At 43.2% G+C, this 16,249-nt stretch overlaps 1 protein-coding gene across 1 annotated transcript; it reads right to left on the bottom strand.

Annotated features, from left to right (window-relative positions):
* Positions 1 to 2,007: 2,007 nt before the first annotated feature.
* On the bottom strand, positions 2,008 to 7,368 carry LOC143594484 (phospholipase D zeta 1-like). Its single transcript, XM_077073792.1, has 19 exons — positions 7,183 to 7,368; positions 6,857 to 6,958; positions 6,385 to 6,509; positions 6,154 to 6,295; positions 5,900 to 6,070; positions 5,595 to 5,768; positions 5,278 to 5,520; positions 5,075 to 5,191; positions 4,858 to 4,997; positions 4,632 to 4,781; positions 4,398 to 4,554; positions 3,870 to 4,316; positions 3,674 to 3,784; positions 3,248 to 3,592; positions 3,058 to 3,159; positions 2,839 to 2,970; positions 2,700 to 2,765; positions 2,451 to 2,512; positions 2,008 to 2,354 (listed from the first exon to the last, which is right to left on the bottom strand). Exons 1-19 carry the CDS (start codon positions 7,339 to 7,341, stop codon positions 2,105 to 2,107), a joined length of 3,195 nt encoding a protein of 1,064 aa, XP_076929907.1. The 5' UTR covers positions 7,342 to 7,368; the 3' UTR covers positions 2,008 to 2,104.
* Between the last annotated feature and the right edge of the window lie 8,881 nt (positions 7,369 to 16,249).

Genomic DNA, 16,249 nt, shown 5'->3' with positions numbered 1-16,249 from the left:
ACCGCATAGTTTTTTAAATGGTGACATCCCAGAACTATGAAAAGTAGGGATCTGATTAATCACAGGTTGGAAGTTAGGAGCGCTGCTCCAAAAATAAAAAATACTTGGAACATCAATGGATAGGAAAAATGCGCGAGTAGTCTCCATAAGATGACGATGTTTTCTTTCAGCAACGCCGTTCTACTCATAAAAAGTGGTGAAATTGGAGATAAAGGAAAAAAAAAAAGATGACAAATATGATGGCATATGATGTGAGGCACCAGAATCCAAAATCCATAAGGATGGCGAAATACATGAGGTACCTGATGAAAACATGCTTGGATGAGACATAGGTGCTGACATGGCAGTAGGGTTAGCAGCAAGGAACTGACGAAATTGCTCAAAGACTTGCGGACCTAATATAGAAGGCGGCAAGTTGGTAGTCTAAATTTCATTATTTACCGATGATACAGCAACAGCGGTGAACTGTGATGGATGTGATGCCCATGAAGATGGACCAGATACAGCGGATGAGCGAGACTGAAACTGACCACTTGGCTTATTCTGTTGTGGTGGCTTTTGTTGTTGTTTTTCCCTATTAAGTAACAACGAACACTGAGATTTCCAATGATTTTTTTCATCAAAAGCAACTTTAGCACCTTATTTAGACTGAGTTGAAGCTGGAGATCGTTGTGCTCTAGTCTGATCATTTTGAACAGCAAACATAACAGGAGTAGTAGTTACTTTCGACCCCTTATCAAGCTGAGACTTTATACGAGTCTCTTCTGCAATCAGCTCAAGAACAACTGAATCGACTTTCAGAAGAGGAGATCGACGGGGGATTATTCCACATAATCCTTCAAAATCAGAACGTAATGCCATAAAAATTGTGCAGAACGCTGATCTTCCCTTATAGCAAGGTAAGGGATAAACACCTTTAGTTCTGCAGACTCCGTAAACGCCAATTGATCCCATAATTCTGACATAGCTCCATAAAAATCCTGAATACTCATATCATTTTGTTGGAGAGAGCGAATATCATATTCCAATTGCTATTGCTTTGCAAAATTTGACTGAGTATACAATCCTTCCAAATGATCCCAAACTTCCTTTGCCGCGTCATACTTGGCTAGCTGAATGCCAATTGACTGACTAACCGAATTATTAACCCAAGTGATAACATTAGAGTTATTAATTTCCAATGTATCAAGTAACAATGCATACTCATCAGGTTTAGACTTTTCTGCAGGCTTACCTTTAGAACCGGTGACATAACCCCACACATGTTTTTCCACAAAGGAAGTTCTTCATCACATAACTCCAATAGGCATAGTTTTTACCATCAAGCTGAGTACTAATAGATTGAAGAGAATCATCCTTTCTAGTCATATTGCCAATACGAAACAAAACCACTACGATCCGATACTAAATATAAGCCCAATACAAACGTTAATACACCAGAAGTGACAATAATAGCAAATATGAACCAACAACGAGCGAACACAAATACGAACCTGGAGAGCGATTATAAACAAATATCTAACAAATGAAGCAACAGCTATACCCACCAAAAAGTTATCTCCAAATAAATAAATTATACTGCTACTATTACTCTCAAACCAAAGTGGAGTTTGCCATAGAAAAATTCATCTCCAACAAACGAGAACAATTGAAAAAAAAAAACAAAATTTAATACTATGTGGCGACCACATATCTTCAACAATCACTTGTACCATCGGATCGAAAGCATCTTTGATACCATGCTAATTGATAAACATGTACAAAGAATGTGGCTAGGGTTTATTACTAATGAGTAAGAAAAATATTACATAAACAAATAAAGAAAAGACAATATGTAGGAAAGTATTCTAGGTTAACCGGCTAAATGGGCTAAGAACTAAGTCCAATGTCCAAAATAAACGAGTCCATACTTTATTATGTTAACATATATAAACAAACCGAAACTCTCAATAGGATCAATACAAGCATCTTTTACAAAATAATTGGACGCGTGTATAAATATCATCTATACAAGTATATCAAAGCCCGATATAAATATCATGTATGCCTCTTATGTTGTATCTTCTCTAGCCCGAAACAAGAAACAAACAAGATAACAACCGGATTAATGGAAAACTTGAGGTGATGCGTAGTACTCGCTTTCTTTAAAAACGGGCCTTAAATCTTCTTTGCACATAAAATCGGTAGGGAAACAAACAAGATGCCCTCTCACACCCTCTAATCTAACCGTTGGATCAATACTCTTCATAGTCCCAATTTGATGTAATTCCAACTTCTTTGGAGCTATTCCTAGGTCAATTGTTGTATGTCCTGATTTTCCTTTTAATTCACCCATTCCTTGCCTCAAAGATGCCCTGTGTTATTTTTCCAAAGTATATGAATAAATGAATTGAAGACCAGAATAAAACCAAAAAATGGAGAATGAAAAGGGGTAAAATGAAATATTGTACCTTGAATGTATAAAATCATTAGGGAGGCATGAGAAAACATCTTGGTAGATCATGCTATTATTCTGTCATTAGGAAAGTATTGAAAAGTGTAAGCATAAAAAATATAAACCAATACTAAAAAAACGGTGAGTTGGGTAACAGGTCAAAACAAGTCATTTATTGGTACTTTAAATTCTTAACATTTTTTTATTGTCTAATATGATTCTAAAGAGTTTGTATTTCAATGATCACTAACTATTCGATTATTACCTTTGCGGTTGCCATCCATATGTCTTTGTAGGTAGAATCAATCACAGGGTCAGCTATTTTATTGATCTAGGAAGACAAAACAAAATCATAATAAGATACTCTTACTTGAAAATTAATATCATACAAAACTAAGAACAACCTCAGTACTATGAAGACCAAGGTGTTCAGACCATAGTGAAAGCCTAAGACTTAATGCGAATTTTCCAGCCCTATATGGGTTGCCTCCCATATAAGATTCAACAACTTCTTTATCTTCAATAAGCACTCCAATCTGTACAAATTATATTACAACCAACTTAAAAATAAATTTAATTCAAACAGAATGAGAGTGTCAAAAAAGAAAAATTGTAGTAATTACCTCGGAGTCGCGTAATCCAAGTAAACTTCTGTCATTAATATTAGCTGATCCAACAATGGCTGTTTTATCATCTATAATCATAATCTTGCTATGCACATATACCTGCATTAGCATACCACCTATAAATATACCTAAATATTTACTAAATATTAAAAGAAATGCAACAAGAAATATGGGCTTAAAAAGATACCAGGCTGGTGGCGAGAAGCCCGTCTTCAGAAATTTTACCATAAGACCGAAGCCCATAAAAAGATATGTAGTCATGAACTTTGGGACCGATACGATCAGAAAGAGTATGCAATATAGAATTGGGCCCTCTTGATATTGTTCTATATTGCCAGTGCATAATAGCTCTTACAGATGCTGCACCAGCATCATCTAGTCCACCCTGGAACCCGGGTAATAATGGAATAACAACAATAACCCGAAAACGCTGATTTTCATTATGCGCTTGTAATATACGTTTGTACAAAGATTCCAACACGCGGTTTCGTATGATATCGTCTCCAGAAAGACCCGAGATGAAAAATTGGTTCTGGGTACCAAAGATAAATGTCAATAGTGCGTCTACAAAAGTCAGACTATTAAAATATGCAACAAGTTTATAATGTATGACCTCAATGTAAACCAAGTGTTCGGCTTTCTCAATAAGTGCACAATAAGCATTGTGAATGCTTTCTTCAACTTGACTTGTTCCGGCTGACCACAGACTCACACTTCTTATAATCTATATAGAATATATGAAACTTAAGAAAACATTATTAGTATGAAAATATTAATATACAAAAGTTGGGGATTTAATTAAAGTTGACCTGGCAGCGACATGTGACACGGGGACCAACTTGTCCCGTTTCATCTGATGAGCCGGCTCGGTTCAAATTGGACCGCCCTTGCTCATCAACAAAGCCTCTCATTGGCATGTAAGAAACCAAAGGTTCAAATTTTGATTTTCTAAAAGAAAATGGAGCCCGAGGCGGCCTGCTGGGCTGGCCATGAGCATTGTGGGCTTTACTCGGCCCGTTCTGTTTTGGATGCGCACTAGAAGTTTCTAGTCCATCAGCTTCTTGAGGGATTAGTAATGGGATGTCTTGAAAAGCCGAAAAAGATGGTAACGAATTTTGTCGGTTTATTGCTTTCGTTATATCCATGTTTTCAGTTCTTCCATCTTGTTCTCTGTTGTTACCCATGTAATGTGGAATAACCATGTGTTGATGTGGCATAAGCAGTGGAATTGTTTGCTCATAGGGAGCTTTACTTCTCTAGAATAATTATAATCATAACCAAGGTTAGATCATAAAAACAGTAACAAACTTTAACCTTAAATGTTACTTTAACAAAACCTTGGCGTAATTCCAACGCTGAACAAAGTGTCGAGCAATATCTCGACATGGTGGGCCCCACAACGCACAGTGAACATCATGCCAAGGCATACGAGGATACCTTTCACGATTCAGCTCGTCTTTTAGAGTATCTTCCCATGAATTAGGTTCTGATTCCCTGTAAAGTTAGGATATTAGGCATTTATATCATAATTTCTTAACCGGCTCATATTCAAATAGCAAAAATAAAACTACCTAGGGTTATAATAATCTTTTCCAGGCCATATCATAGGCGGATGATCACCCACTTTGTGCTCATACGAGTCATAACGACCAAAGCAAAGATCTAGTCCACCAATGAAGCAAACCTCATGATCAACAATCACCAATTTCTCATGATGGGACCTATATTATTATACCATAGGTAGAATATTAGTTTTAAATATCAGCATGAACAATAATGTGAGACGTAGAATGTTACCATAAATAGACACCACTCGAAAAATGGTCCGGATGGCGTAGAACTCTGATGTTCTCATGAAGTGCAGCAAGCTTTTTCTTACTATAAAAGCTATTAATTTTAAGAGCAAGAGCTAGCTCTTTATACATCAGAATATAAATCTGCATTAAAGATACATATTTTCATAAATCTGCAATAAACATAATATATAAATGTTGATGTGGCATTGGTATCCTACCTGGACCCCTTGCTTGGCTTTTGTCTCCAGTAAATTATCTAGGCGAGAAGAGGCATTGGAATGAAAAGGACGTCGTAAATAAAGATCTGGGCATAACCACCACCCGCACATAAATATCTGCACGAAACCAATAATCGGTTAAAACTCTTTTGAACTGATTATGGTAACTAGTAACATGAAATTAAGTAACTTTGAGTGAAAACCTCTGATTTGGCATCTTCAATTGCTAAAGCAATTGCATCAAAAGCCGCACGACCATCAACGAACCACTGAGCTTGACTATCATCGTCAGTCAGGCCCCGGGGTGGTGCAAATGACACGAACCGGTGAGGGTGGCACCACCCCTCGGGTGGCCGAAGCCCGACATCATTAATTGCTGTAACCCATGATCTTGCTTTAGCTTTACTTCTACTTCTTAGTATTATCCTCCGGTTTCCACTTGCAACCTAATGCCATTTTAGTTAATAAGGATAAGCATCAACATCCTAATTAGTTAAGTTAATAATCATATTATGCTTGCCTCAAACGAATGGCGTAAAGGGTTACGATCGTTTACTTCTTTTGCTAATGACACCTGGCCCTCACCCGTCCCATGTGGAGACGGTAGAACATCAATTACAATAATATCCAACGGGTCCTTGTCGAATGGATCTTTTAGCAAGGCCAAAAATCCAGGTTTCAGCACAGCCCAAACCTGCAGGTATTATGTATTATTAATAAACTATACATTATGGATTAAATGAAGATAATTACGAAACCTAATCAAATCATATCCTTTAATAATTACAATAAGCCATAACTAATATATTCTGTCAGCCGCGATACCTGTTGCCAGTTGTCATTACAACAATTGAACCAATGACAAACTGAACATAGTCTACTGTCATCATTTCCTGGTATTTTTGGTAAATGTTTCACAAACACGTATTCTTCTTTATGTTTAGACCCGTATTCGGGACAAAAAGATAACTTAGAAGCCTCCATAAACCTGCAAACCTGCAATAAGCATTTTACTCGCGCATTAATAACAATATGATCATAAGCCGATGTTGTCACACCGCCTTTTAGACAAACTTTACCTCTCTAGAATTTGCAATGTCTAGATTGCCAAGAAAATGATTCATGTACCCCTGCATTGCTGTCATGGCGCGGTCTGACATGGAATGCTGCCTGCCAAGTGGCGGCCGGATCATTGGCAGTGCTGCTCTTGAGGGAACATCTCTGAACAAAAAACCACCTGTAAGAACTATGATCATTACAGCAAGAAAGGATGAATCATCAGTACCAATCTTGAAAACTCTAGAAGTCACCTGTTTCTGACACTGTCATCGTTGTTCACGGGTGTGACGTCATCGTCGGGATCATCGTCATCATCATGATCATGCACAACTTGTGTATGATCCATTAATCCTATGTTATGAAGCCATTCTTTGACCTTCATAAGGAAGAACACAAATAAAGTAAAAATAATTGTTTCCCACAGCTTTAAAATGCAACAGGAATTGTTCATTACAAAACTCTAAATTATTTCGAGAACAAAAAGAACAAACTTAAATGTTAATATGCTTTTAAACTTGTAAATTTAAATGTTTACCCATGTTTAACTGATGTGTGGGAAATATAGCCTATGCATGAATTGCACATGTCAAGGTTTTGTGAATAAATAAACTTTGTTTATATTAATCTTGTAGAATATTAGAATAGATGAATAAACATTGCACTTCAACTATTTATTTATGTAAAAAAAAATTGTGATAAATTATAAAATTAACTTAAACTCACCTGTTCTTGTTTTTCATAGATTTCTTCAATAATGGCACGTTTTTTCAAAGCAAAGTGCAGATAAAACACATGTGAAGCCTTCTTCACCAGTTGCCACTTGAACTGACACACATAAATGGGCGTTTAATTCCAATATCCAATCTAGGTTAAGAAATTAAATATCATAACAACCACATTCATAATTAAAAACCTATGAGTCTCAAACTATCAAGATCTCATCAGGAGCATGTTGCATGAATAGAAACTGACCAATGCCATGCATTATTAGGGATTCTAAAGACGTGATTACAAATTAATGTTATTCATAATATAATATAAAGCAAGACCTGTTTGTATTGAAAGTCAATAGTGTAAGCAAGAAGAACGGGGCTAATAATATCACTCGGATCATGACGAGATACTTGAACGATTGTGGCCTTTGGTAGCTCGTCGAAAATGCGACTAGGCTCGGGCGGGTTCGAGAAGAACGATGGCTCCGATTGCATTTGCACGTAACGCGTTGATTGGTCCGATGCCATTGTAATATTGTACGTATTGTGTTCCAGAATTCCGATCAAAACATTAATGCCATAATTGTATGGGATGAAAAGTGGTAGCTCGGTGAAAAGTATGGAAAGTGATTCCGAATGTGTTCCGGAGCACTTTGTACGTTGGTGTCATGGTATGGAGTGGATTTTGGATGACTTCCGATCTTTACGTGTGGTATAGTTGGGTCGGGTAATGTTGGTAGTTACAAGTAAGATATGGTTTGTTGCATTCAACGATTATTTGCACCAGGGCCTACTGTATCAGCTAGTCTTTTTTCCTCATCTTTGTTTTAAGGATTTATTTATATATTACTTTTTTTTCTAAAGGTAATTGTACAAATGGTTTATGTGGTTTAATAATATTTATATACTACGCTTTTACATAATTGGTTCTCGAGAATGAAAAATTGTGAATTTAGTCCAACCCTTTGTGAGTGGGTTGCACTTTCAGCCTCGAGTGTTCATTATTTAATGTTGACCACATCTTCTTATTGGAACCCACTAACCCATCTTCTGCATTTTATTTCTTTGGAAAACCCTAATCTACTCTCATGCAACCAGTCCTTGAAGCTTCATAAAATTGACCACCATCATGCATAGTTGTAGATCGGAGGTGTAAATGAAGGTGGAAACGTTAATGCAAGCTACTGAAGAGGTAGGTCCCAGCAGGGCTCAGTTGGTCCCGCATGACTCACCTTGAACAGGGATGTCTGCGCAAAGACCATCTACTCCCGCAGGACCCACCATGCTCAGAGAAGCCTACGCGCAGTATGCAAGCTGCATACGCAGGGAAAAGCCTCCCAATGGTAAAGTAACCCGCCTGTTCCCGCAGTTGCGGATACAAGCCATCAGGGAAGGCTACCCGCACAGCATAGCTACACGCATAAGGCTTAACACTTACAAATATTCAGTGTCACCTGAAAGAATGAGCAAAGGCGGGAGGGGGAAAACTCCCGCCAAAATGGGCCAGTCCGTATGATGGAGGATCTTTTGCGTGATACCTGGCGAGGTAAAGACAAAAGATCTGACCAAGAATGCGACAGCTCACTGACAGCAGCGTGGCAGACAGCACGCCACTGCACTGTGACCAATAGCCGCCGCCTGCTCACCAACTCCTGCCAGAGCACGTGCCTAGCCTGCAGTTGGTAGAAGACGAAGAGTGCACGGCACGCCTGCTCTATGTCAGACGCTACCTGTCCACCACTCACAGGCAAGGCACGTGCATAGGTTACAGTTGGTAGCGTGTTGGGCCGGCTAAACCCCTTGGATACCCACCTTCGGCTATAAAAGACAGCAAATGGTATTATCATTTCATCATCTACTATCTCGTATAACTTACTTGATAACTGCTCTAATAGTATTCATATACTTTTATATTCAAAGAGCAATATAGACTGATTCTCACGCCGGAGGGTGGTCACAAGGAGGAACCCCCCCCTTCTCAGTGACGAGCTTACGGTGTCTGTTTTGCAGGTTCCCTGAAGTACAACTTACTCTGCTGGACCTAACCTTCGTGGGAAACATTACTTAGCCCCCAGATTACCTATAATCTGCCCGGGGTCACTTAGTGTTTCTTCATTGGCGCCATCCGTGCATAAAAGCTAGAACTACATCTTTCTCCAGTTTTTCAAAACTTCCAAGATGACTAGAGAAACTCCGGTAACCACAACCCCAGCCACTGGGGTAAACACCGGCAACACAATGTTTACAAACACTACCCCAGCCACCCAAGCTGGGGGAAGTGAAGTACATTTTACGAACACTACCCCAGTCACTCATGTAGGGGCAAGTGGAGTAAATATTCCACTGGGATTCACTGATGCCCAGCTGGAAAAACGAACTCGAGCCCCTCGCCAAACACTTGATCAAGTGAAGGCATGGGCCGAGGCACGTCAAAGAGAATTTCAGGCTGAGTTGGAAGAACGCTTGCGTTCAGTCCAACAAGCTGAGGAATTCGGTAGTACTCGCCAGCACCTCAACATGAGTAGTGAGTGCGAGTACTCAGACGACGAGAGGGAAGACTCCGACACCGACGCGAACCCTCGCCATAGGGCGAAAGGGAAGCGTAAGGAAACGGACCCCCAGCCAAAAAGGAATTTTGGGGAAGCATTCCAACCAGTCACGGAGAAAAGCTCGCGTGACTTCTCCAAGGCCTTTAGACCTACTGCCACAAACGCAGGAAGGTCAAAATTTGCTAGGGACATTGCAGAAGCAATCGCCCCGAGGAGTGCCAAACAAATGTCCAACATTGGCACATACGATGGTCTATCCGACCCAGATGACCATCTGAACAGGTTCATTGCGGGGGCAACCGTCAGTAACTGGACGGAGCCCACGTGGTGCTACATGTTCCAGATGACTCTGGTAGGAGCAGCCAGAGCATGGTTTGACCGTTTACCGGTCCACCACATTTATGACTGGGCAGACTTCCAGAACAAGTTCAGTCAACAGTTTAGTCAACAGAGGAAGCACACTGAGGAGCAGTGGACGATCCTCAACTGTGTGAGAGAAGAGGATGAATCCTTACTGGACTTCATCACCCGCTTCAACTCCAAGAAGCTGAGTCTGGGCAACGTCAGCGAAGACCTCGTTCGCCGCCGCTTTCATTCAGGGCGCTGAGTACCCAGAACTTATCCGCACTTTGACGGGTAAAGACGGCATGCCATCCACATGGGATGCCATAATGACGGCAGCCAAGCGCTTTGCCGAAACGGAGAAACAGCTGGGAAGAGATCTCCCCCAGAATACAAACCTCTACACACAGAGGACAAGGGAGAACAATGTGAGAGCCGCCCTGCTAAACAAAAAGAGGCGGCAAGGTATTTGGCAGTCAAGGATTAACTTTGACACCCCCTCAAGCTCTCGCCCTCTGGTTGGCGGAAGGGACAACACGCACCCTTCCAACCGGAAGAACCGTTGGACGCCACTCACCAAGAGCGTCACGGAGATATTTGCCACGGAAAAACTGCCATGGCCAAAAGCCCCAGCGATCCGACAGAAACCCAATGCGGATCAAAGCAAGTCTTGTGACTTCCATGGGACAAAGGGCCACAGCACTGAGGAGTGCACATCCTTGAGGGACATCGTCGAGACATTCGTCAAGGATGGGAGGTTGCAACACCTCGTGGCATCTATCAAGAAAGGGGAAGAAACGACAACAGGTACAGGGGTAACGGACGAAAGCCCGTCGACATCAGCATCAACATGGTCCATGGTAAGGTCAGAGGAAGAAAGAGACCGATGACCGAGCCATGCGCATGGAAGGAAGCAGAACTGCGCTTCCCGCGAGTGCCGGGAGGCCCAAACAAAGAAGGCCCCATTGTCATTAAAAGCCAGCTGGGGCACTACATCACCTCCCGCACACTCGTTGACAATGGCGCATCGTCGACAGTGATGTACAGGCAGTTCTTCGACAAGCTCGACGATGAAGACAAGGAACGCCTGGAGACGGTCTACGCTTCAATGGAGGGGTTTGACGGCAGCATGAACACTCCCTTGGGCATCCTATCTTTCCCCGTCACTCTCACCGATGGGAATTATTCACGCACGGAGGATGTGGATTTTGTTGTAATGAAAAAACCACATCATACGTATGACATCCTATTCGGGAGAGACGGGATGGCAAGATTCAACGCCGTGGTATCCTCAGTCCACGGCATGATGGGATGGCCAACAACTGACGGCGTAGCGATGATCACGGGCATTCCCCAGGTATGCATCGCATCTGTCTCTTCTAAACCCAAACCGAAGATGGCCAAACAAACCATCACTGAACCTGAACAGTGGGCATTCAATGGGAAATATCCTGATCAGGCCGTTACCATTGGCCCGACAATTGTTGATCCAACACGCACCTTACTCAAGCGCTTACTGCAGCGAAACGCAGACATCTTCGCGTGGACACCAGCCGACATGACTGGTGTACCCCGGAGTAAGGCAGAGCATAAGCTCAAATGCGATCCGGCCGTTACGCCGATCGTACAAAAGCGCAGAGTAATGGGGCCGAGCAAACCAACGCGTGCAGAACCCAAGTCAAGGAACTCCTTGATGCGGGCATCGTGCGCGTTAGCAAATATCAAACGTGGGTTGCAAATCCCGTAATGGTACCGAAGAATAACAAACAATGGCGCATGTGCATAGATTTCAAAGATTTGAACAAAGCATGCCCCAAAGATTGTTATCCGTTACCAGAAATTGATCTCAAGGTGGATTCGGTGGCACCATTTCGCCTTAAATGCTTCTTGGATGCGTATAAGGGGTACCATCAAATCCACATGGCTGTAGATGACCAGGACAAAACCGCCTTTCGGACGCCCGATGGCACATTTTGTTATAAAATGATGCCATTCGGACTTAAGAACGCCGGGTCCACGTACCAACGACTAATGGACAAAGAGTTTCACGCCCAAATTGGGAGAAACTTGGAAGTCTATATGGATGATTTGGTCATCAAAAGCCCCGAGCCAGAGGCGATGTTGAAAGACATTGAGGAAACTTTCAACACGCTCAGAAAGATAAACATGAAGCTCAACCCGAGCAAGTGTTCATTTGGGGTGGAAGAAGGGAAGTTCTTGGGAGTCATTATTACTAAAGATGGCTTCAGAGCGAACCCTGAAAAAGTCGAAGCCATTGTCAAAATGGAATCACCTACCACCATAAAACAGGCTCAAACACTGAACGGACGACTAGTCGCGCTTAACCGCTTTTTGGCAAACCATGCGGATAGGTCGTTCCCATTTGTGTCAACACTAAGAAATTGTTTAAAGAAAACGCACTTCCGCTGGACACCAGAAGCGGAAGCAGCTTTCCAGGAGATTCGATCACGCCTGATCGAACTCCCAACACTCACAGCACCACAAGCGGGAGAGGAGTTAATCCTATACCTCTCCGCAACAGATAGAGCAACCGGGGCAGTCCTGCTTGTAGAACGAAAAGGCATCCAGATGCCAATCTATTATGTTAGCCGCGTGCTGGCAGACGCGGAAACCCGGTACTCTACCCTGGAAAAACTGGTCTTGGCACTTATACACGCTTCACGCAGGTTGAGACGATATTTCCAGGGTCACCCAATCACTATTCTCACCAACTTCAAACTCTCAAATGTTCTAGGCAAACCCGAGTTATCGGGACGCCTAGCCAAATGGGCAATTGAATTGGGAGAATATGCGATTCAATACAAGCCGAGACCAGCCATTAAAGGCCAGGTCCTGGCTGATTTTATTGCAGAAGTCCCCGCTGCGCGGGAGAAAGAGTGCCAGGAGGAGGTTCAACCCTCCCCAGCACACGAAATCGATGAGGTCTGGCGACTCTACACTGATGGAGCAGCTAGTAACGAGGGTTCAGGCGCAGGGTTAAAATTAACAAACCCAGCAGGCCAGGAATATACTTATGCTATTCGGCTGGATTTCCCAAGTACGAATAACGAAGCTGAATATGAAGCATTCCTGGCCGGATTGAGGATTGCGCGTAAAATGGGTGTAAAAAATTTGGAAGCCCATGTAGATTCCATGCTAGTGGCAAACCAAATAAACGGGACGTACACGGCTGTGAATGACACAATGGCCCTGTACCTCGCCCAGGCCAAAGCCATCATGCGCGATTTTAATGATTGTAAAGTGATACATGTCAAGCGCAGCGAAAACAAATCTGCGGATGCGTTAAGTAAGCTTGCATCACTGGCCTTCACCCACTTGGGAAAGGACATCCGCGTGGAACTCCTCGAAACACCATCAGTCCCGCACAAGGAAATTTGTGTCATCCAAACCGGTACAGAAACATGGATGACCCCAATAATAAAATACCTTGAAGCAGGAACGTTACCAGAGTCGAAGTCACAGGCAAGAAAACTACGCTGTAAAGCACTGAATTATCAGCTGGTCAATGACACCCTTTACAGACGTAACTTTCTTGGCCCATTGTTAAGATGCGTAGACAACCAAGATGCTGACTACCTCCTAAGGGAGGTTCACGAAGGCATCTGTGGAGTACACGCAGGCCCCCGCGCTGTGGTAGCCAAGCTAAACAACGCGGGATACTTCTGGCCGGGTATGCATATGGACGCGTTGGCATACATCAGAAAATGCAGATCTTGTCAGCTTTACGCACCCAACACGCATCGCCCGAAAAATGAACTTGTTCCTGTCACTTCCTCGTGGCCATTTCAGAAGTGGGCCATTGACGTGACAGGCCCATTTCCAACAGCAGCTGGGAATGTTCAGTTCCTAGTGGTAGCCATTGACTACTTCACCAAATGGATAGAAGCGAAACCTTTAGCCCAAACAACTGCAAAGCATATCAAAAAATTTATTTGGGAATTTATTATTTGTCGTTTTGGACTTCCACAGAATTTGGTAAGCGACAATGGCACCAACTTTGCTGACAAGAAGCTACAGCAGTGGCTGAAAGAACTTCAAATCACCCACACCTTTACCTCAGTGGCACACCCGCAAGGTAACGGTGAGGTAGAAAGAGCAAACAAGAGCATCGTCGAAGGCATCAAGAAAAGACTCTTGGAACACAGATCCGGCTGGGTGGACGAGCTTCCGCACGTCCTTTGGGCAAACAGAACGCTGAAGAAGACCAGTACGGGAGAAACCCCGTTCAGTCTCACTTATGGCACTGAAGCCATGATCCCAGTCGAAATCGGTTTACCCTCACCAAGGGTCTTAATCCAACCAGAAGACAATGATGCGGAAAGACGGTTAGACCTTATGCTAACCGAAGAGCGCAGAGACTTAGCCGCCGTGCGTGAAGAAAACTACAAACGACAAATGCAAAAGTACTACAACACGCGGGGTAAAACTCTGCAACTTCAAGGAAGGAGACTACATACTGCGTAACAACGAGGCTTCGAACCAACAACGCCCAGGAAAGTTGGCCCGATTTGGGAAGGGCCATACATTATCAAAGAAGTTCTGGGAAAGGGCGCGTACCGGCTCGAAAGGCTCGATGGCACTCCCATCCCTAGAACATGGAATGGAGCTCAATTACGCAAATGTTATATGTAGATCAATTCCAACTTGTAAAGAAAAGGCCTAGAGCCACTTCTAATGGAAATGATTCTCCTTTCATGATGTATTGATAGCTTGTAACCTATGAACTTCCCTTACGGGAAGAAGTAGTTGCGTGTGGAAGGCGGCAATACCCGCATAAACACAACGCCAAAATGTTAAAAAGTTCTAAGGAAAACCTACACGCAGGTCAGATGAAGGTAAAGTTTAGCCATCCTTGTAAGTGCAAGTGACGGTCTTACCCGCACAATCACGAACAAGGAAGCCAAACTTAACTTACCATCTACCACGTTAAAAGGTTAACTTATGAACACTTAAAAAAGAAGAAAAACCTACACGCAGGTCAGATATAGGTCTAAAGTTAAAGCCATCCTACTAAGTGCAAGTGACGGTTACACCCGCACAATCACGAAAGAGGAAGCGAAAACTTTAGTCCATTATCAACCACGTTCAAAGGTTTAACCTAATGCCTTAGAAATTTCGAAAAGGAAACCTACACGCAGGTCAGATAGAGGGTAAAGATTAGCCATCCTACCAAGTGCAAGTGACGGTTTTACCCGCACAATCACGAAGGAGGAGGCGAAACTTTAACCCATCATCAACCACGTTCAAAGGTTCTTATTCTAAACACTTGGAAAATTGCTAAATCAAACTAAGTATGCAAGTCATAAGTTTATAAAGCAAGGAACCCAAGGAAGGAAATAACAATCTTATACGCAAAGAGATTAATATTTCACAATCAATTACAAGAATGGCTGGGTAACTACCCGCCTAAAAGAAATCTATACAAAGCTAAGTCTATCCTAGCAGCGGGAAGGGATCTTCAGGATCAGGCTTCAGGGCCACCTCCGCTTGGGCCAGCACCATCAGAGCGCGGCTGCCCAAGGAAAGCCTTAAGGATGTTTAGCCATCATCAGCAGCAGCAGCTTCATTCACCTTCTCCACCACTGGATGCGGGAAGGCAGCGTACTGGTTCACAGCTTGGTCATAAGCAGCTTCAGTGTTAACATTGAATAAAGGGAAGTTGGAGGGCGGAAAGCCTCTCTCAGCAAACCCTAGACCAAGCAGGAAGCCAGTCTTCTGCCCATCCTCATGAGAAGCGTTGAGGGCTGCGCTCATCGCATCGTCATAAGAGGTCTCTGAAAGGACCTGACGCACAACCTACAAAAGAATTAAAGTTAGAACATTTTCTAATTACGAGCAGAAAGCGTAAAGAAAAAGAGGATACCTGAGGCAACGCTTCTCGAAGCAGCCATTGGAGGGTAGCTTGACTTTCTTTGTAAGCACGTTCGGCTCCGCTTTTATCAAGGTTGGCAAGTTGAATTTCCTTGGCGGCAGCTTCTTCGACGCTTTGAAGTTTCCTCTCAGTGCGGTCAAGCACCCCCCTCTGGTCAAGGATCTCTTGCAGCTTCTTGGCATCTTCCATTGCCAAGGCGTCATGAGCATGTTGAAGAGCTTTTAATTTGCATTTAAGCTGCTCATTCTCTTCGCGAAGCGGCTCAGCAACAGCTTCAGCCTTGGCAGCCCTCTCAGTTGAGTTTCGCGCAGTCTCCTTAGCCAGCCGAAGCTGTTCATTCACAGCTTGGGCAGCCTTGGAGCGGGCCTCGAGTCGCGCCTGGACTTCAACCTCGAGGGCCTTGAATGCCTTCTCCTTCTCGGCTGCGGCAGCGGCCAACTGCCGGTTCTCCTCCCGAAGAGCCCGCGCTTCAGATACATCTTTGGCGCGAGCTGCTTTTAACTTGTCGTTTTCACGACAAAGCAGCTCGACGCGGGGCTGCGTTCGGGCCTGGAGAACCCGAAGCTCATTGGTTAGCCTACCCTCTTGGTAGCTAGCCATGGCTTCCCCCAACGCACCA

The sequence above is a fragment of the Bidens hawaiensis genome, unplaced genomic scaffold, assembly GCF_021521415.1.
Source record: "Bidens hawaiensis isolate Kalapana, Puna unplaced genomic scaffold, B.hawaiensis_p1.1 tig00043690_1, whole genome shotgun sequence".
NCBI classification, from domain to species: Eukaryota; Viridiplantae; Streptophyta; class Magnoliopsida; order Asterales; family Asteraceae; genus Bidens; species Bidens hawaiensis.
This window is presented reverse-complemented; position numbering and strand designations above follow the sequence as displayed.

Bases quoted from the DNA above. Each gene is read 5' to 3' on its own strand.
- LOC143594484 (XM_077073792.1), bottom strand. From the start codon at position 7,341: ATGCAATCGGAGCCATCGTTCTTCTCGAACCCGCCCGAGCCTAGTCGC. The intron at 6,510-6,856 runs GTGAGTTTAAGT...TTCCTTATGAAG, and splicing joins TCTATGAAAAACAAGAACAG to GTCAAAGAATGGCTTCATAA. The intron at 2,355-2,450 runs GTACAATATTTC...AAAATAACACAG, and splicing joins AATGATTTTATACATTCAAG to GGCATCTTTGAGGCAAGGAA.